At 59.0% G+C, this 21326-nt stretch overlaps 1 protein-coding gene across 1 annotated transcript; it reads left to right on the top strand.

Annotated features, from left to right (window-relative positions):
• The first annotated feature begins 11430 nt into the window (after positions 1-11430).
• Positions 11431-19976, top strand: GATA5 (GATA binding protein 5). Its single transcript, XM_016203016.2, has 6 exons — positions 11431-11962; positions 13202-13377; positions 18408-18533; positions 18992-19079; positions 19396-19523; positions 19821-19976. The coding sequence occupies exons 1-6, from the start codon at positions 11431-11433 to the stop codon at positions 19974-19976; spliced, it is 1206 nt and encodes a 401-aa protein (XP_016058502.2).
• Positions 19977-21326: the final 1350 nt, after the last annotated feature.

The following is a 21326-nucleotide window of genomic DNA, read 5'->3' as shown; positions in this document are numbered from 1 at the left end:
CCGAGGAGGGTGGGGGCAGCCAGGCCCATCTCCCCCAGGTCCCTCCCAGCCTCACCGCTGAGGCGGCAGCATCCACAGCTTCTCTGTCTGTGTCTCAGAGCACTGTGGTCTTGCCTGGATTTGATTTGGGATCAAGAAATGAGAATTGCGGGGCCATTCATTTTCTGGACACACTTTACAAAGCAACGTGTCTTTGCTGGCGTGTGGCCTGGGGATGAGGCTCCTCAGTTTGCACTGAGTCTGGAGTCCCTTAGACTCCTGGGGCCTAAGCCCTGGAGCTGGCTGGGCTCCCCCTCCTCCCCACTCAGCCACCAGGGGGCACCCCCTGCCCGCTGGTCCCAGGTACACTTCTTCACCCATCCAGTGGCCACAAATTTATACTGAGAGCCTCGGAGAGTGAGGGGAGGAGTCATCCCTAAGAGCCAGGTTGCCAGGCCCTTGGCACTTCTGGAAGGGATCTGGCAGCTCTTATCAAAATAACAGCTCAGAGCTGTCCCCAGCAAGCCCAGGTCCAGGAGTTTATGAAGGTTCCTGGTATGTGGGCAAGGCAATAAGCCTGGACACCCCCAAACATCCGCCTCTGGGGACTGGCAGCTTCCTATCACATACCCCACCCCAACTACCCATGGCTATTAAAAACACATGCTCATGAAGAGGAGTTCCACACACATCGTCCAGGAAAAAGCTAAACCCAATCTCAAATCAAATGAGCACCCTTTCCATTGACTGCCGTTTGTGTTCTTGTATGAAGGGGCCGGTGAGTGAGAGGGAGGGCAGAGGCAGGGTTCGAGGACTGTGGGGGGGACCATTTGTTTTCATTCAGAAACACTGTGATGTCTACACTGTTGCTGTGGACTTGACTTTGGTGCTTCAGAAAGAAAGGCCAAAAGGAAATCCTATGGATGGTTGTGCCTTGGCTCCCACTATCTTCCAGGTAAAATCCCAGCTCCTCTGCTTGGCATTCCTGATCTCCAGGGTTCCCCCCACCCCCGGTTCCATCTGTTCACTCAGAGCACACATTCTCCACGTGTCTCAAGAGCCTTCTTACCACCTCAAGCTGTCCCTTCTGCCCTTCTCACCTCATTCAGCAAACTCCTACTCATATCTCAAGGCCCTGCCCAAATGCCCTCTGTGAGGCCAAAAGAAGCTTGGGGACAGGGGTCAGATGGACATGGGGGCCTCTTGGTGATTCCTTACTGAGCTTTGCCCTGGCCTCCAGCTGTAACCTGGGCCACAAGGCCTCCTGGCAGGGGTGTTTCCAGGACTGAGAGAGGGAGCCATCGCCTTCGGGCTCTCAGTGCTTGATGATGATGATGATGATGATGACAAGTGTGAGAGCCAGGAGCCAGTCCAGGATCAGCTCATTATAGCCTCCAGCCTCCCTGAGAGGTTGGGCCCATCACCCCCACTTCTGAGATGAAGGCACTGAGGCTTACAGGTGCCTGGCTCACCCAGTCCAAGTGGCCTCTTTCTGAGACTGGAGACAACACACATGTGCTCAAAACCCAGTTGGCTGGGGTCCCAAACTGACTTCCTAGTGACCCCTGGGATCTCCTGGTCAACTGGTCAGTGGCCACAGACAGAGTCAGTGCAGCTCAGGGCCACATGGAGATGAGGACACTGCTGGGTGGGCACAGCTTCCTCCAAAGCCACCACATTGGCCCACAATGTGCAGTTCTCAGGAAGAGGGCCAGGCCAGTGCTGACCCTGGTCCACCCCTGCAAGGCCTTGTGTGGTCAGAGGACAGAGCTCAAGGCTGGGGGTCAAGAGGCTGGAGACAGATATCCTTCCTTGTGCAAACATGGGCCAGTTCATCTCCTCTTTGGACTCAATTTCCCTATCTGTAACATCAGAGGCTGTTCCAGCTTGTCTTTCTGTAGACCCAGGAAGGCTGATCCCTCCCCAAAAACAAAATAGCTCCAGATTCAAGTCTGGAACTTGAGGACCATTGGAAATGAGGTTCCATAGGCACAGGGTGTGTCCCGGCAGTGAAGTTGTAGTTTGTGGGGATCCGGAGGCTGGGGGATTAGTGTGGACAATACCTGTACCCCCAGTCAAGATATCCCTGTCCAGAGGGACCGCCCCATCCCCTGTGGCCCCAAGTTGAATTGAGAAAGGTGACAGGAGGAAGAGGGGTATTTATTCCACCCCGTCTCTCCTTCTAGCCTATTCCCAAGTGCCCATAGGAGCCAGGAAGGGGGCAGGGAGAAAGCTTCTGGTGTTCTCCAGCCAAGGCCAGAGCATTACTTGGCCAGATAAGCCTTGAGAAGGCTCTGGCCAGAGCAGGTACTGTTATCAGGCCTGGGCAAAACCAACAGAGAAAAATGCCACAGCAGGGCTGGGCAAACACCCCTGCCCCACCCCTCCACTCTATGCAGCCCTCAGCAGGGCCTTTGCTGCTTCTTGTCCAAGCAGGAGGACTAGCCCTGACTTCACAGGCTTATCTCCACAATTAATAGTCTCCTCCCTAAACCAACTGAGTTAACACTGCCAGCTGTTGGCTGCATGACTTATCAGCCTCATAAGTGGGGAAAGTGTGAACAGTCTTTGGAGAGAAACCAGAAGGAGCTCAAAGAGGTTGCTTGTGGACAAACTCGGGAAGCCCAGCACATCTGTCCACCTTTGGCCTGTGAACAGGTCCTGCCCTTCCCAGAAAAGGTACCAGAAGGGGGGAGAGCCCATTCCTTCCACCATCCTGCTCTGAGACATGACTTCCTTGTCCAAGAAAGGTCTCTGTGGGCTGCTCCTTACTCCCTACTCTGTAAGTGAGCACCTCTTCCCTGATAGACCCACAGAGAAAAACAAGACACCGCCCCTCCAGACAGCAGGGAGCAGGGCAGAAGATGTGACAGATATGGAAGTCACAAATGCATAACAAAAATGTTGTACGTGTCATATTGCTTAGTCTAGCATTGCTTAAAGAGTATTCAGGGGACATCAGTCCTGGGAAATGCCTCTCAAAAGAGGACTCCCTGGTCAATACATTTGGAAAATGCTGAATGCCAGCTCTCTCCCAGCCCCAACACACTGCCCACTGCAAATAAAAGACTAGGGTAAAAAGTCCTCCCAAATGTCATCTTTTGAAAGCCTATTTCACTTTGTTTCAACCTCACTCTCTTAATTCCAGAGCCCTTTTTATGGGCTCTATGTAACCTCACCATCTTCCTTCAAAAAACCTTCTCCAAGTCTCCCATTTGTCTAAACATTTTAACGCTCAGAGAGGGTGACCCTGAGGTCTGTCCCCTTGGAGAAGGGGCTAAGCACAGCCCCTCGAGTCTGAGGGCTCTTCAGGTCACCCCAAACCCTACAACTTCAGGATTGTCTGTTGACATTGAAGCTATCATGAATCCCTCTCTGTAGTATATGATGATTGAGAAAACAAGTAAAGACCCGAAGTTACAACTAGTCTAGTCGCTCTCAAAGGGGTATTTTATGGGTCCCTTCAGCAGCACAGACCCAGGAACCAGCTTATGTAGGCATAAACTCTCCCGTCGCAGTGGGACTCAGGTGCACAGAGGGACCTGCCAGCAACAGGTGCTGACTCTGGGTCCACCCTTAACTGTGGATATCTGTGACTCAAGCTTCAGAACACCTGTGACACAGGTATCAGAGGTATCAGTCCCTCATTTGAATGAAGAAACGGGGGCTAGAGGAGGTACAGGGTCCTGCTGAAATCAATCAGAAAGTCAGTAATGAGGGTCCAGTCTCCTGAGTCCAGCCCAAGTGACCTTCCCGCAAATAGTGACCTCCCTGTGGGAGGTCTGGTCTTTCAATGAAATGTGTGAACCAGGGGTTGGCCACGAGGGGATCATGCAGAGAATGGTGAGATAATAGGGAGAGGTGTGGTCTGTGGCAACCAGGCATGTTCCTGCCCATTCTAAAGGATGAACTCAGACCTGGCAGAAATGCGTCATCACAGTTGGCTATGATTTCTTTTTTTCCTAGAGAAAAGATCTGGATTTTTATATAAAATTTTCCCATTTTTAAAACACAGTGGGTAATCCCTCACCACTGTCTGTTTGCAGCCTCTGGTCTCGATGTCCTCAGACAGGAAGGGGTCTCAGGCAGGGTACACAGCTGTTCCCAGAGGTGCCAGGGGCAGGTGGCTTCTCTTTAGCCTCTGTCAGAGTTCCCAGGACCTGTCTGAGTGGCCCTGATCCTGGGGGAGCTCCTCATTACCTGTGTCTCCCCATGTCTGTCCCACACTCACTCATGTCTGCGTGCTCAGCCTGTGTCCCCAGGCCTGGCATGTCACTAACTTGGTGGGAGAGTCAGGAGAGAACACATGTGCTCCCCTTGGCCATGCCCAGCTCCAGCAGCCCCCAGGAAAGAGCGCAGCTGTGTGCCAGGTATGCCTCCGAGCACGTCGCCCCTGGGTGGCTGGAGTGGGTCACTAGGTACAGGCACCTTCAGGCTCAGATGCAGCCCCAGAGGGAAGAGGAAAGGAAGGGTCTGCCCCAGGGTCTGCGCCGCCTCAGGCGCCTCCCTGTCTGCCTGCTGGGCGGGTTTGCACCAGATGCCAGAAGCCCCTTATCTTCTCTCACGAGGAAGCGGAGCCAGGAGAGGGGATCGGGGCCCGTCTGTCTGCATCCCCATGAAACTGAGATGCTGCTCCGCATGAGCGATCCATCGAGACATGTTCCAGCTGCAGCTGCGTTGGCAGCATGGAAATTCTTCGCATATGAGGAATGGGCGGGCAGCTCAGAGGCAGGCGCAGCCTGGGACGGCGAGAGCCAGGCTGGAGCCAGGCAGCCTACCGGGGTCAGCCTGGAAGGGAGTCCACCAACCTGCCGGCCCCGCCTGCTGGCCCATGGTTCATCCTCTGGGCACCTCCCCGGTGAGCCTGGGCAGTGTGGGACCCAGGAACTGAGTCTCATCCCGACTGGGTGTCAATAGGGTCACCACAGAGCTATGAGACCTCCTCTGGCTTGGTGGCCAGGACAGCAGCAGCAGCAGCGAGACGTCTTCCCTCCTTGCTCACCCAGGCTTGGGGACTTTTCAAAGAGTGGTATCACTTCCCTGGTCTCTTCCCAGCTGCCATAGGTCTTGGGGGGCTCAACACATTTTCTCATTTCCTGACAACACCGCCCAGATCAGTAGAGTGAGCCACAGAAAACACCAAACCAGCAGAGGAGACACCACATTAGTGACAGAGCCTTAGTGATGCATCAGGTCATGACTCCATATCCCAGGAGAGACCAGCCAGCCCCCATACCCCAGGGCTTCCCCGAGAGGTCATCCATTTACCAAGCTCTCAGGAGGAGGTGGCCTGGGACACTCACCATGAGACACAACAGACCTCTTCCCAGAAACAGAACCCAAGGCACAGAGCCCAAGGGGGATGAGGTGGGCCTGACCCCCTCCAAGATGACACCCAACTCCAAACTCAGAACTGTCCTGCAACGGCCCCTAAGCATGGCCACATGCCAGCAAGTGTCCAGGGGCATCAATGGGCAGCAGCTTCCAGCCAAGCCAGGTGTGGAGTGCTCTCCATTGTCTGTGAAGTGCCCCGAGCCTGCCTGAACCCCTGCCTTGCCCACCAAGCCCCTGGGCTGCAGGGCAATGCACGGGGCCCCTCCACATTGAGATGCCAGCAGGCCTGGCCCAGCTCCTGGTCACTGGGGAATGCAGGGTCTCCAGTGACCAGGAAGGAGGTTTCCACAATGCCAGACCTGCCCACAAAGCATTAAGAGCTTTGGGGGTCAAGGAGGTCCATCTGGAGGTCAACGTCCTAACTGGCTGCCCACCTAGGAGTGAGGGCTCCAGGCCAGTCACCTCCTGCTCTGGGCCCGGCTGTGGCTCACAGAAATGACTGGCCAGACTGGAGCAGAGGACTTGGGACCAATTCTGCTGATTCCTGCAGGTAGCCAGAAAGGAGAGAAACCCTCCCCTGGAAAACCTCTACATGCATGCTCATGGCTATGTGCAAACACATGTGCACACGTGTGCAAGTGTGCAGGCATGGGCTTGGCCCTCTACACCCAGAGCCCAGGACCAGGGAGAACACAGCCCAGATCCTCAGAAATGTACCCCGCGCCTGGGCCCCGGATGACAATGCTCAGACAGGGCCATCAGGAGGCCCTTTCCAGTCACTGTCCAGGTCACTGTCTGTGCCTCTCTCTGCTCAGGTGGACAGGTGTGTCCAGGAGTCTGAAGATGCGGGGAGGCTGGACATGTGCCAGATTCCCAAGCACCTCACTGCCCCACACAGGCTGCCTCTGACCACTGGAGTGTCAGAGCGTCATCAGCCAGATGATATGAAATGTGACTTACTTCCACTGCATTTGATTGGGGAGTGTAGGGTTTGCTCATTGTGGAAAATACGGAAAATGCAAAAAACCTAAAAGATGAAAACAAAAGGCATGCATCGTCCCAGCCCTCCACCCTCCTTTTCCTGTCCAGACTTTCTGATGCTTGGGAATCTCTAATGTCCCTGGATCCTCAGGGAAGTCCTCTGAGCCAGCAGGAGCAGCTGATGCCGGGACAGCGCCCTGGAGGCTGTACATTTAGAGTGAGATAAACTTCTGCTTTTGGCCGGGAAGCCCCGGCGTCCTGCCGACAGAGGCTGGGGTGGGAGGCTGGCTCCTGGGCTGTCCCTCCTCAGACCCTAGTGGCCTGGGGCTCACTGATCCTCACACCGCTCAGGAGACCCTGTTGTCTAGGACTGACCCAGATCCGAGATGGGGCGACCGAGCACCTCCTTGGGGCCCTCCCTGGAGGACAGAGGGAGGCAGGAGAGGAGGGGGGACAGGCAGGGCAGAGTGATGAGCAGCAGAGTTCCTGCCCTGGGCACTTGGCAAGGCCCACCCAAAGCCTGGGCTGTCCCTGAGTACGAGCCATGCCGCCACTGGCCCTGGCACCTCCAAAGTGAACCGGCCCTGAAATCCTGCAGAGGTGCCCTGTGTCCCAGGCCACACCGCCCACCCCCTCACCAGGATGGCCTGAGCTGGCCCACAGCACACGCTGCTGGGGGGCTGGGTGAATGGCCGCACTAACAGGACAGGTGCGAGTTGTTATATTACAAACAGGACTCCTGAGACCCCCAGCACCGTGGCTGCTGCTCACTGCTAACTGTGTGTTTTCAGTGCACCATGAATTTCCAATGCCAACAACGCCCAGAGGGAAGGAATTAAGGATCCTGGCCATGAGCCGCTCTGGGTAAAACCCTGGCCCCAAGGATGAGTCAAGTCACCTGGGTGTGGGAAGCCCTCTGGCTGGAAGCCCGCAGGGCACCACTTTTGAGTTGGACGCTCTAATTCCACAGGGTGACACGTGGTTTTCACTTTTATCTTCTCTGGGAAAATCGGGGGCCTGCAGCTACACAGGGCCCAGGAACTACTCGATTTCGTTCAAGGTCAGGCCAGCAGCTGATCTGACAGGGCAGTGGGTCATCACCGAGGCCAGCATCAGTGTCAGGCAGTTTTATTACCTGCGGCCCAGCCTGGCTCCCAGGCATCCAGCGGGCTGGGAGCAAGTTACAGCTAATAGACGTGAGGGGGCTGCCTTGTCCAGCCATCCATTCATCTGTCCATCCTTGCCTGAGCTCAGGCCTGGAGGGGGTCAGAGCTCCTGGCTCACTCTCCTCCCCTGTGATGGGTCCAGCCCTGTGCATCCTCCAGCCGCCAGTCTCCTGTCCCTGCTGCCCCAAGCCCTCCCTGTGGGCAAGCCTTTTAGGGGAGCGCCTTGGCCTGGAAGCCGTTTATAAATATTCCATCATGTGACAGGACATTGACCACACACTCCTGCCAACGGGGGGACAAGCTCGCGTGATTACATCTCCCCAAAAACAAACTTGCCTTGGGTCCCTCCCCAGGGGACCCCTCTCTAAGTGGGTTGTCTGGTGACCTGGCCGGCGAGGGCCTGGCAGCTGTAACGCTGTCCAACGTCAGCAAGAGGCTTTGAAAGCAGATTGGGTTACATAAATGATACAGCCCCCCTCGGACTCAGCAGTCAACTCGAGGCCCCGGCTGGGTCACCCACAGTGCAGGCTGTGTATAAGGCCCCGTGTCTCCCGTTCACGAATCCTCCCAAAAGCCAGTGTGCAGGACAAACATCATCAACAATCCCACTTTTCAGATGAATGGAGATACAGAAAGAAAAGTAACTCACCCAAGGTCACACAGCCTGGAGGTGGCAAAGCAGAGCCCTGAAGGAAGTCTGACTGCTTTGAGTTCACATGCTGACCTGCCGCCCCAAAGCTTTCCTCAGGTCTCAGGATCTGCTGGGGAGGCAGAACAGAGCACTTAGGGCCATCTAACCACAAAACGTGATGAGGTACACGGAGGGGACAAAGAAGGGACCTTGCAAGCTGGGCCTTGAGGGATGTGTACAAGTTCAGCAAGTAGAGACAAGGACACAGGAAGGGCCCTCGAGTTAGGGAGCAGCACAGGCAAAGGCCAAGGGGAGAGGCAGGCTTGCAGCCGGACAGACCAGCAGGGAGAGTGCGGTCCTAGTGGGCTGGGGCAGTTGGCTCCCTCCCGAGGGGCCCACAGAGCCTGGCAGCACCACAGAAGGGTGACAGGGTCCTTTAGCATCATACGGTGACTTGTGGAGGATCAGGGGAGGCCGGGCAAGGTTGGGTGGAGTGGGGCGGGACCTTGGCTTTGTACTTTTAGCTGAGATGCCTCTTTCTGGTTCTAGTAGAGAGGAATCTATGAAGGGGTCCAGACGCTGTCACAAACAACCCTCCCACCCTGTCACTGTGCCTGGAGGCTGTCGAGGGTTGGCAAGGTGTCCAGCCTGAAGGGGTGGGGAAATGCCAGCAGAGCCTCTGCTTCTACTGCCCCAGGGCGGTGAGCTTATATCCCACTTGCAGGGGCTGGTACACAGGACAGGGCACTGAGAGTAGCACAGCCCTGGACACCCACCACCCTGTGTGGGGCGCAGCTTGGGAGGAGCCTTCAAGAGAATCTCCTTCCCTGAGGCAGAGATTTAGAGGCAGCTTCTGCCACTCCACTCCCACCTCCACATACTGGCCTCTGGAAATAGTCTCAGCCTTTTCTTTGTAAACATAAAACACGTCTAATTTAGAGATTTGTTAATAAAGAAAATGTGACCAGAGGTCGCCTCCTTATGTCTAGTTTTGCAGTCTTCGTTTGTTTTAATAACCTTGTTTAATTATTAGCTGTGTGACCTTGGGCAGCTTAGCTAACCTCTCTGTGCTTTGTTTCCCAGCTGTAATGAGAATAATAACACCATTTACCTCCTGAGATTGATGAGAGAATTAATGGGCACACCATGGGGCAAAGCATAGCCCTACTCCAAGCTGGCATTTGCTATTCAAGGACCCGGCTGGATTTTATTCCCAGTGAAAAATATGAGTCCCTTCACCACGCATCTCCCTCCTCCCCCTCCCCGGGATCCCAGGTTTGCTGTCATGTCAATCTTTCCTTTCTCTGGATCTTTCTTTGGGGGGGGAGGGGGGTGTGCCTCAGCCCCAGCCAATTGAGTTTCCACTTTTTAACTTCTCAATAACCCCACCCCCATCCCCCCACCTCTGTGCTGGCTCAGTGGCATCTTCCTGTTGCATCTGGGTCACCTGGGCTCTGAGGGCCTGGGGGCGGGGGGCAGGGCAGAGAGCAGTTCAAAGGCTTCCCTGTCCTGGGGTCTTGCCATCCTGGCTCAGCTTCTTGGCTGAGGGGGTGGAGAACACCCTGGAGCCTAGCAGGGCCCCTGTCTCAGCAAGTTCCCAGGACCCTGAGCAGCAGGGAGCAGAGGACACCTCTCCACCCTCGCCCCAGGTGCAATGCAAAAAGAGAGAAAGCGGGGGATCTGATGGTGAAGTCCAGAGGTGGGAAGTCCCAAGAAGAGCGAGCAGGCAGAGTGGGAACACAGAGCCCCACTCAGCATCCTGGGGCGAGAGAGGATGGGGTGACTGGAGGTGGGGGCGCTGGGAGCGCTGAAGCCCCCTGCTCCCCTCCCCAATGGCACATGCCGAGGCTCATGAAGAGCCTGCAGCCTGCCATGGGACCTTCTGTGGGATCCCTGGCCCAGGGTGCGAATGGGGACCCTGTTTGCCACCTTACAGGACACTCCTCTCTATCTGTCCGCTGTCCTGGAGAAGTGAACAGGACCACCCCGTCCCTCCACAGGCCCACCCCTCCCCAGCACCAGGGTGTCTAGCGCATGGTAACCCTGGTCCCAGGCAGAGTCCTCTGCACCCAGGACGGTGAGTGGAGGGCCCGTTTCTGCAGACGGAAAGCGCCACAGACGAGCGTGGCCCAGGCGGCCTGCTGCGCGCCGCCCCCTCCCAGAGCCTGCGGGCAGGGAGGCTGGGCTGTCCGTCGGCGCAGCTGCGTGGGAGGCCCTCGGCCACTCCGCCGCCACTCCATGACCCGCGCCCCCGGAAGGCAAGCGAGTGGAAGTCCCGCCTAGGGGGAGAGGGGGAGAGAAGCTGGGTCGGGACCTTGCAGAAGCGGGGTTGCATCCAAATGGGCCTGCCACCCCCCTCCCCAAGCCCCCCAGCTGGGGACGCTCTAGGCAGTTGCCCTGCTGGGTTAGAAAGTGCGGGAGCCGCGGGACGCCCGCGGGATTCCACGCCTGCAGCGCCCATCCTACACCCGGCTCAAGGCCAGGGGCACTGCGGCGGCGTCCCCGGGAAACCGGATCCCTGCGCTGGGTCCGGGGTCCAGGGGCGCAATATCGGGCGCCCCAGCTCGAGTCTGTGAGCGCAGGGGCCGGGGTCACGGGCTCGTCCACAGACACGTAAGCATACACCTGGCCAGCCTCGCGGAACCCGAGGAAGGAGGGGTGGAGATCCGCTAGTCTGCCCCGCACCCCAGCAAGTTCGGGGTCGGCTCCGCGCCCCGTCCACCCGGGCGCCCAGCGCCGCGCCCTAGTGGCCTTTCCCGCGGACCCCTCGGGCCGGGCCCGCCCGCGTCACGTGCACGGTGGCCGCGGCCCCGGCGCTGACCCGGGAGGGAGCGAGGGCGCGGGGAGGGAAGGGGCGGTGCGCGGGCCGCGGGGCGGGGCGGGGCGGCCGGAGCGCCCGGGATTCCCGGCGGAGCCGCTGGGCCTCTGGATCGCAGTCTGCAGACTGCGCGTCGCTGGCCCGAGACGACCCCGCGCCCTCGGGTCCTCGCGGCGGGCAGTGAGTGCCCCAGCCGGGCCCCTGGCGCGCGACCCTCCCCGGGGGCCCCAGCGCCCGGCCCCGCACCCGCGGACCGGGGACGTGCCGGCTCACTTTTTCTCAGCCCACGCGGAGCCCACCCTGCGAACCTCGGAGGCCCAGGCAGCGAGGAGCGAGCTCGGGGTCCCAGCGGCGAGGCGCCCGACGCCGACCTGACCGCCGGACGGCCGCCCCCGACGCGCGGGCCGGGGGGCGCGGCCCGGGGCAGCACCTGCGGGCACGAGCGCGCGGCGGCTGGGCGCACGCGGCCGCGCCCTCAGCATCTGCCCCTCTTCGGCTCAGGCCGAGGCCCGTCGGGGGAGATGTACCAGAGCCTGGCGCTGGCCCCGGGCCCCGGCCAGGCCGCCTGCGCCGACGCGGGCGCTTTCCTGCGCGCGCCGGGAGCCGGCCCGCCGGTGTTCGTGCCTCCCGCGCGCGCCCCCTCCGCGCTGCCCTACCTGCCGCCGCGGGAGCCGGGCCCGCAGCCCGCCGCGCACCCCGGGTGGGCGCACGCGGCCTCGGCGGACGCCTCGGCCTTCGGCTCGGGCAGCGCGCACCCACCCGCCGCTCCGCCGGCCGGGGCCGCCGCCTTCTGCCCGCACAGCCCCCCGGGGCCCGGCGGCGCTGGCGGCGCGCGGGGCGGGGACGGCGGCGCCTACCGGGGCGCGCTGCTGGCGCGGGAGCAGTACCAGGCCGCGCTCGGGCGGCCCGCGGGCGCCCCGTACCCCGCCGCGTACCCGGCCTACGTGAGCAGCGAGGCGGCCCCGTCCTGGGCCTGCGCACCCTTCGAGGGCGGCGTTCTGCACAGCCTGCAGGGCCGCCAGGCCGGCCTCCCTGGCCGCAGAGCCACCTTGGGTGAGTGCGGGGCGGGGGCAGCCCGCTGGGTCCTGGCCAGGAGGGCGCGCAGCCCGCCCCCACGAAGTGCAGAGCTTTCCTGGCCAGGTGGCACCCCGGGGGGCAGGCCAGCACCCGGGACATGCGGCCTCCACCACAGCCTCACCCACCCCGAGATGAGAGCCCTGTGTCCCGAATTCTTACGCGTTAGAAGAAAGTACCTGTTTCTCTCTCCTTCACCCAAACCCAACATTCTGGATGGTGCCAATTTTGAGCCTACATGTTACCCGTCTTTATGAAAAGTTTTGGAAGTGATTTTATAAAGTTCAAAACTCCGGCTTATTTAAGTGGGCTGCCGCTTTGAGGGCTCAAGAATGTTTACATGGTCTAATCTGAGACCCGATTCCGGTGCCTCCCAGGCTTTGAGTTGGGATCATCGGATTCCAGGCCCATAAAGCCGAGAACGCTCCACCCTGTTCCTGCAGAGTCAGGGCCACTGACACTTTCTCACCCCCTGGCCCAAACAAAACCCAGGCCTCTGCCTGCTGCCCTCCAGGACCCCCTAGGGCCGTCCCTCCAGCGGTTGAGGCTGCACAGCCTCAGCCTAGACCAGCCTTCTGGCCCCACTGGCTCCTCTTCAGGGGCGGGTTGCTTTTCCTCCTTGCCCACCCTGGCAGGGACGATGGATCCCCACCCCGCTCCTACCTGGCCTGACTGCCCTCTCAACCTCTCGACCTCTTGTTGCCAGTGCCTGGCCCCCCTGGAGGGCCCCAGGGCCCTGTATGCACCGCTCAGTGCCCAGTGCCCCATGGAGGCCGAGCTGAGCTGCCTCCGGTGGTTGCGACCACAGCAAAGCTGACCGGTCCCTGGTCCTTGTGGATCCGGAGGTCTGGCCCCTTGGGATTCTCTCTGCTCGCAGACCACAAGGCCCTTCCACCTCCTCCCTCTCCAGTGTAGACGCTGCTGCCTCCCCAGGGGCCCAGATGACAGACCCTAGTGAGGGGGTGGGGGGCAGTCCCTGTTTTCCTGCCGGAGGTTTAATTTATGAAACCTCCCCCACCTTATAAAAACCAACCCTAAGGAGTGTTTTAAATTAAAGTTTTCACAAACTTTAGTGAATGTAAATTTAAAATTAGATAAAATATATTTTGCAATAAGGTAATTTTAAGGCCCCCAAAAAAACAAACAAAAAGGAAAATGTGCTGCAGACGCCCAGGCTCGAGGGACAGAGCCTGTCCCAGGAGCTGCCTGTGCCCGCAGTGCCTGACTTCTCGGAGGAGTTCCCTGGCGAGGGGCGAGAGTGCGTCAACTGTGGGGCTCTGTCCACGCCACTGTGGCGCCGAGATGGCACCGGCCACTACCTGTGCAACGCCTGCGGCCTCTACCACAAGATGAACGGAGTCAACCGGCCGCTCGTGCGGCCCCAGAAGCGCCTGGTGAGTGTGAGTGAGGCTGCGGTCCTGGGACCCAGCCCGGCAGCGCCCACGTCCTGCGTGGCAGGGAAGTACAGAAGGCCGTCTCCCTGAGCTTGAGATCTGCTGGGCTCCCAGTCTGGTCCGGGACTGCCTGCTGCGGGCTCAGTCCTGTGGCTTTGAAGGCGACTGGGTGACAAGTTTCTTGCCTGGCTAGTTGGTGGGTGCGCAGGGGATCTGGCAGGGGCTGGGGCTGGGGCTGGAGCTGGGGCTGGAGGGGAAGGTGGTTGCTGGGTGGGTGCTGTGTTAGAGGACACAGGAGGAGCGTTGGGTCCGCTGCCCCGCTGCCCCGCTGCCCCGTTGGGGAGCACTTTCTACCCGACCCTGCAGGGATGGGACCAGACCAGGCCTGCGGCTGTTGGCTGTTTGTTCCCCGGGCAAAACTTGTTTCCACTTTTGGTTCCTTCTGTTGGGCGTCTGGGTGGGAGTTGGAGACTGGGAACCTGACTTTTGCCCCAGGTGGGGCAGAGAACCCAGAAGCTGTTTGAAGGTATAGTTACTTTGCTCTATGCATTGGATGTTCACGTAATTTTTAAGCAAGTAGAAGGGCCTGTTTGGTTTTAGAGCTGGCTAAGGTAGCAAGGCCACAGCGGCTCCTGCCAAGGTCTGGGCGGGGGGTACAGTGCTGGGGGTGCCCAGCCTTCTGGTCTAAGGCTGGTATGAGTCCTGTCAGCATCAGTCATCTGGCTGGTTCTGGTCGGTTGTGGTGGCAGGCCCTGATGGGGGTGGAGGGGAGCCGGTCCCTGGCTGACACTGTAGGGTGGCCCAGCCAGCCTGCACCATTGTCATTCTGGGCTGGCGGGGGAGGGGAGGCTTAGCTGCAGGCCTTTATTGGAAACTGAAGCCCCCACTATGGGAGCACTGGGCCACCCTCTGAGCCCCAGACTGGGCAGGTGGGAAGCAGGGCTCACCAGGTCAGGCAGGTCCAAGGCAGCTGCTGTTTTCTCCCTCTGTTCTGGCCTGGAGTTGGGGATCTGTGGGTCCCCCAACTTTCCTCCACCCACACTGTGCCTCTCAAAGAGAGGGCGTCCCTTAGAGTCCACATCACCCCACACTGTTGTCTCTGCCCCTGCGTTCATGACCCCCACCCCCTGGTGTGCCGTACCAGCCAGTATCTGGTATATTCGCTCACTGATGGGGAAACTAAGGCTAAGAGGAGAAGGGTCCTGGGGGCTGCAACCCAGACCCCCTGACCCCAAGGAGCAGGCCAACCCCTCCTCCGGCTCTGTTCATTCTCCCTGTGCCAAACTGGGTGCCGAACTGGGTGCCAAAGACACACTGGTCATCGGGACAAGAAGGTGTCCCCACCCTTTGTGGGCTTACCTCCCAGCAGAAAATCCCTGACTTGGGTATGCAGACAAGGCTGCTCTTGAAGCATTGAGACGTTCATCCTCATGACAGCCAGAGGGTAAGCTCGGAACTCAGAGACACTGAGCAGCGTCCCTGGGCACACAGCCTGCTCTCGGCAAGCCCTGGACACAGACCAGGACCGCCCACCTCAGGGTCCCATGTGTCCCACCTCGTGCTGAGCCCCCTGCCCTGTCCTTGGTCTCCTGGCCCAAGCCCCTGGAAGATGAATTCGGGAACTGTCCTCATGCTGTGATAAAGGTTAAGTCAAACAGCTTGGCAAGGCAGTTTGGCTTTGGCCGGCTCTGTGGGCAGGCTGAGTATGGGCACTTGGCCTCTGTTTGCTGGGCTGGGGGACACAGAGTATTTAAGATGCTTAATAAGATAGAGGACCTTGCATGACTCATCTCCCCAAGGCTACAGGCTACAGAGGGTGGACAGTCTGGTCACCTGTGTCCAGGCCCACGCAGACCTGAGCATGGAACACGCCCAGTAAGTGTTTACTGAGTAGGGCAGGGGACTTCCCTGTCTCTCCCCAAGCAGAATCTTAGGGGTTCACTCTGACTTGCTTTGGGGTTCCCACCTGGCATTCAGGGAGGGCGGCCCCAATGCTTGCCCTGCAGCCAGCCCTGGCAGGACCAGGCTGGCGTGGAAGCCCCAAGACTCATAGAGGGTCCTGAGACCAGAGCTTGGGCCACATGGCTCTGGCCATGGTGGGGCTGGGCTGGTGGTCTCAGACTTGTTCCTACTCCAATGCCTCACTGTTCCTGTGTGTGGCCAGACCTGGAAGGGCCTCCTCAGGAAGAACTTGTCCTAACCTTCTTTTAAATTATTATAAACGCCCTAGAATGTTGTCACCGAGAATACAGGAATGTGACAATAACAAGCAGGTCCCCCTCCCTGCAGGCTCATATCTGTGTTGCCCTTTGCTTCCCATGTGCCTCCTTAGTCATTTGCAGGCTGGGGGTACACCTTTGACCTGAGGTCTTCGTCAGTGCAGACACACAGGGCGGATGGTTGTGGTGGTTCCCCATCCCTGTGGGCCACCCCATCCCCGTGGGCCTCCCCATCTGCCTGCTTCTAGGGCCAGGTGCTCTGCAGCCCCAACCCCCCCCCCCCAACATTGGAGCCGGCAGCCAAGGTCAGGGACTGTAGGCTCATTGGCCATAGGTGGCCAGCTCTGGGAAGTGGCCAGTGGGCGCCCAGCATCCTTCGCTAAGGAAATCAAACCCTGACTGGGGTTCTGACTGCTCACCAGACGGGTGTTCCTTCCAGCACAGCCCTGCCTCATAGACTCTCGTCCCCAGAAGTTTGCCCTGAACAACAGACACTCGCTTTATCATGTTAAATGTGCCCACGTATTTCTCTCCTTCCAAGATGTCTGGGGACCTGTTTGAAATCGAAGCCATTTTTCATGGCTGTGGCACTTGTGACCTACAGGCTTCCCTCCTTCCCAGTGTCCCCCCCTCGGAGCCCTTCCCTGTCCCTGCTCTGTCACCACCATGGGTGCCTCTCCTCTGTGCTGCCCCCTCCCTGGTTTACTTGGATGTCCCAGAGCTCAAATGGCTCTGCTGCAGCCATAGCCTTTGAAGTTTCACTTCATTTTCAAACCAAAACAGAAAATCAGCTGCATTGAAGAGGCCTGGCGGAGAGGTACCTGAAAGTGGCCACCTAGCGGCTGGGCCCGCTGTGAGGCAGGCACATGGAGGCCTGGGACGTGTCCCCGCAGCATGTCCTGCCCAAGGAGGCAGCCCCTCAAAGCCTCTGAGCCTCAGTTTCCCCTTTGTGAAACGAGTCTGGTGAAGGGAGAGGGCAAGATCAATGAGCAACCACTTTGGATTGTTTTCCCCCATTTTCTTAATTTTAATTTAATCTCCAGTTTCTTAACTTGGATTTGTGCTCACTATATAAGATTCAGATGCGGCTTCCAGGTGTCCCCTTGTACCCTTGGGATAGAGGGGCCTGGGTCTGCATGCTTTGGGGGGCTGTTTTCCACGTGTACGGATTCTGCACTCGGGGCACCCTCTGTGGGCACAGCTCCCAGCACTGAAGGGCAGATAGAAGGGAGGGGCAGGGCAGGGCGAGACCCTCGTGTCCAGTAAACCAACTGCTGTCTAGGCACGGTCAGGCTGTGGCCACAGACTTCCTGTGGAGAGTCACTTTCAGGGCCTGAGTCTTCTTGGGAACGGCTGGTGCCTGGTGCGGAGGCTTCAGACAGGTCCCAACTCCCCGTCCCAGGCCACTCACAGGGGGCAGGCCTGTGCCCTTGACTTCTGACCACAGCTTCGGAGAAGTGGGTGGTCAGCAGGCTGGCTACCCTCAGTCATTGCAAAAGGAAGGAACCTCGAGACTGCTGACAGATGGGGAAACTGAGGCTGGCCCCTGTCTGCTGACCCCTAACCCAGGTCTGGTTCCCTTCGTGGCTTGGTTTGGCAGCCTCTTAATTGCCCTTGGCCTGGGTCCTGGGCTGGACAACACCAAGGAGGGGACATACCTCCTTGGGACAATTTTGAGTGTGGGGGCCTCATGGGCTTCTGTAACTGATGTGGCCTAGGCTCACCCTGGCTGACTTGGGGAGGACAGGTTCGGCACCCTGCGTCACTGTGGTCCAGGCGAGGGGCCCGGGAACCTGGACCAGGCAGAGGCAGTGCAAACGAAGGAAAGGACAGGACTAGTTCAGAGGTTTCCGAAGGCAGGGGTTGAGATGAGGAGAGAGCAGCACCCCAAGGACAAAGTCTGGGGACAGGTAGCTGGGGAGGGGTGGTGCCACCAGCAGGCGATGTTTCTGAGATGCAGGGAAGGGCTTTGGGTCTGAGATACCTTGGGGAACCCTGGGCCTGGCACAGGGCATCTGCAGCTCCCAGGATGTGGGTGACAAGACTCCTTCCAAACACCAAAATGTGAGTCAGGCAGAATCCATGCTGAGAGAGGAGAGACTGGGCTCTGGGAGCCAGGAGATCCTGAGCTGATGGGAGGGCCCTTCAGATCTCTCTGTCCCCATTAGGTCCCCGCTCCTGAGATTCAAACAGCCTGCTCTCTCAGGATCCTGGAGTTAGTGTTGTCTGGGCCTCGCCAGGCACCCAAGTACAGGGAGAGTTGGGGTCTCCCGTCGGATGTGGACCTGCAGGATTAGGGGTCAGCTCTGCCAAGAGGCGTGAAAGGGGGGCAGGCCTCTGGAAGGTTCCAATGGGCTCCATCTTGCTCTGACCTGAGGTGCAGTGGAACCAGTGCCTTCGGCCCACTGTCCAGTAGAGAGCTATTGAGTTGCGCCCGTGCTGAGTCCCGGGTCCTGGGAGGCAGGTCCCCAACTGTCCAGCTTGGGGCCTGACCTCCAGAGGTGCCACCCCCATCATAGAAATACAGGGTCTTCATGAGATTCTAGCCCCACAACAGGCCTGTGGTGGGTCTGGTATCACCCCCATTTCACCGATGGGGAAACTGAAGCCCTAAGCTGAAGTGACCTGTGCCTGGCTCACGGGGCATGGAGTCAGGACAGCCTCACACCACCTTCGCAACCCACGTGGGCCCGGACCTGGCTGCCAGTCAGTCTGAGTCCATTTCCATGCCCCTCCTCCGGCTGTGCCCAGTCCGGCAGCCCCGAGCCTTGGGGCCCCAGCACCAGGTCACACTGGCCTCCCCACCCACAGTCCTCCACCCGCCGCGCCGGCCTCTGCTGCACCAACTGCCGCACGACCACCACCACGCTGTGGCGGCGCAATGCAGACGGCGAGCCCGTGTGCAACGCCTGTGGGCTCTACACAAAGCTGCATGGGGTGAGTGGGGTCACTTGACCAACCCTCCTGCCACTGAGGGACCAGGGGGTGAGGGAGGAACAAGGCAGGGGTGGGCTGGGGCTGACGTGTTACACGGGTGGGCCCACACGGTTGCTTTCAGGCCCATTGTGCGGGTGGGCTCACTGAGGCTCATCATGTCACTGTGGCTTGCTCACAGCCTTTCACCCGGGGGACAGAAGCTGGACACTAGCAGTGCCTCTGCACCCCCGTGGCCCCCCTGGCCCCGATAGCTCCGGAGGCTGGGGTGGGAGAGCTCCTCCATCTGGCCTGGAAGAAAGTCCCAACACGGGCAGCAGCTCACCCAGCAGGGCTGAGGACATGCCGGCCCCAGGAGTGACTGGCTGTGCAGGACTTAGATCAGGGCAGAGGGCCATACCGGGGGCCCCAGAGGTGAGCAGGGAGAGGGACCCACCACCCACCCTGCATGTCTCTGCCAGGTGCCCCGGCCCCTGGCAATGAAGAAGGAAAGCATCCAGACTCGGAAACGGAAGCCTAAGAATGTCACCAAGACCAAGGGCTCCTCAGGTGCAGGGCCAGGGCCCACCAGGATGCCGGGAGGGAGCCTGGACCCCCAGCCACTAGAATCGCCCCCAGCCCCTCCAGTGGGGCTCATGGTCTTCCTGTGGAGTCCCACTGAGCGTCTCACATTCCACCATTAGAGATTTACATGTTTGGTGGAAGCATTGTCCCCCTGAAGTATAAATCCCCACACCCATTCTGGGACGGCTCTGGTTGGGGGAAAGGCTAGGTGGCCTGAGCTCACCCAGCCGGGAGGCAGGAGGGACTGAAGAAGATACACCCCGTGTGACAGCTTCTATAAAAGTCCCACCTTTCCTCCCAGGGTGCACAGGGAATACCACAGCCTCCCAGCCATCCTCTGTCCCCAAACCTGAGAGCTCAGCTGCCACTCTGAAACCCAAGCCCAGCCTGGCATCCCCTACTTGCGCTGGGCCCAGTGTCACCTCCCAGGTAAGGCAAGCAGCTCCCAGGCACCTCCTCAGGCACCTGACTCCCTGGCTAGGTCGGAGCCCCTGCAGGCCTTTCCGGGAGCTCAGGGCCGGGCACACAGTTGGTCATCGGTGCCGAGAGCCGACCTGAGGCAGATGTGGGCTGAGAGCTCTGCATGTGTTATCACGTTGACATTCACAAGGGGCCCCCTCCCCATTCCAGGAGTGAATCCCTTAGGATGAAGTCTCCCAACCCCATGACCTTATGTGAGGTGGCCTGCGTTCCCCCATTTTCACGGAACCCTTGTCCTCCCTGCAGGCCTCCAGCCAGGCTGATGACTCCCTGGCCTCCAGCCACTTGGAGTTCAAATTTGAGCCCGAGGACTTCGCCCTCCCCTCCATGGCCCTGGGCTCCCAGGCTGGCCTCGGAGGGGCCTTGCGCCAGGAGGCCTGGTGTGCCCTGGCCTTGGCCTAGTCACCCACCCAACCCAACGCATTGCTCCAGCACGGGGGACAGCCTGCCGGGCCCACCCACCAGGAGAGACAGGAGCCAGCAGGATCCTGAAGCTCTGGGTGTCCCTCGACACACAGCTGGGAGACCTGGACAGATGGCGGTCAGGCCCCAGCGCAGGAGGAAGGCTATGGGGATGGGCTCGAGCCCCCCCAACACACAGAGCTGCATAAGGCTCTGTACCACACTGACCAGGGAGCCACCGCCGGCCTGAGTGCTGTCATGTTTATAGGTTGCAGTAATGGAAAAACTCAACCTTTTGTTGTAAAACCAGGATCACAAGTGGAATGGACAAGGCCAGGCCAAAACGGGAGACAAAGAGCCCCCAGGCTGCAGGCTATGTCCTTCATTTTTCCTAGTTGAGTGATGGCACCACAGCACAGGGGACTTTGCTCATCTGAGCGCAGCACCGCCAGGGACAGGTGTGGAGGTCATGCACAGTGCCGGACGTCACCCCAAGGGGAAGCCCCTCACCTCGCTGTCATCATGGACAGTAAAGGACCTTGTTCTGGCTGAGTCTGTGTGTGTGAGTGTCTCTGATGGGCAGAGTGAAGTACCTGTGCACCGTTCTGACTCACGGGCTGCACGTGTCCAGGCTTGTCGGTTGTCCCAGCAGGATTACCAATCATACTCCCTTTCTCCTGCAGAAGCCCCTCACGGGGTGGGTGGTAAAGTGGTTGGTCCTGCTGGCTAGACACAGCTCTGCCCAAGGGAGCTGGTGGGTAGCTACTAAGAGCTTGATGTCGGGAGGCAACAGGGAATGGAGGGGAGTGGGGCACACCGGCCAGAGGGCCACTGTCACCTGTATTTGGGTGCTACTTTCACCAACAAGACCTCCTGATTTTTCCAAGGAAGCCAGAAACTGGACTTTTTTTTTTTTTTAATGTAAAGTGTTCCAATTGAAAGCTGCTTTCCCCCAACTCCCAATTTGATTCAAAAATCTTTTAAACTTTTTAAAAAATATATATCTTTATTGATTTCAGAGAGAGGAAAAGAGAGGGAGAGGGAGAGAGAGAAACATCAATGATGAGAGTCACTGATCGAGCCCGCAACCTGGGCATGTGCCCTGACCAGGAATCGAACCCCGATCGCCTGGATCCTAGGTCGACGCTCAACTGCTGAGCCATGCCCGGCCGGGCTCAAAAATCTTTTAAATATGGTGAGCTGACTAGGAGCTCGAGCAGCCTCGGGGCCACCCTGTCTGTCCTCCCTGGAGTCAGTGTCCAGAATGTCAACTCACTTGCAGCGGTCCCTCGAGGTTCAACCAGCCCAGCTTTCACATGATGTCTTACAAAAAAACAGACACATGAGGCT

Source organism: Miniopterus natalensis, chromosome 7 (assembly GCF_054644295.1).
Source record: "Miniopterus natalensis isolate mMinNat1 chromosome 7, mMinNat1.hap1, whole genome shotgun sequence".
Taxonomy (NCBI): domain Eukaryota; kingdom Metazoa; phylum Chordata; class Mammalia; order Chiroptera; family Miniopteridae; genus Miniopterus; species Miniopterus natalensis.
This window is presented reverse-complemented; position numbering and strand designations above follow the sequence as displayed.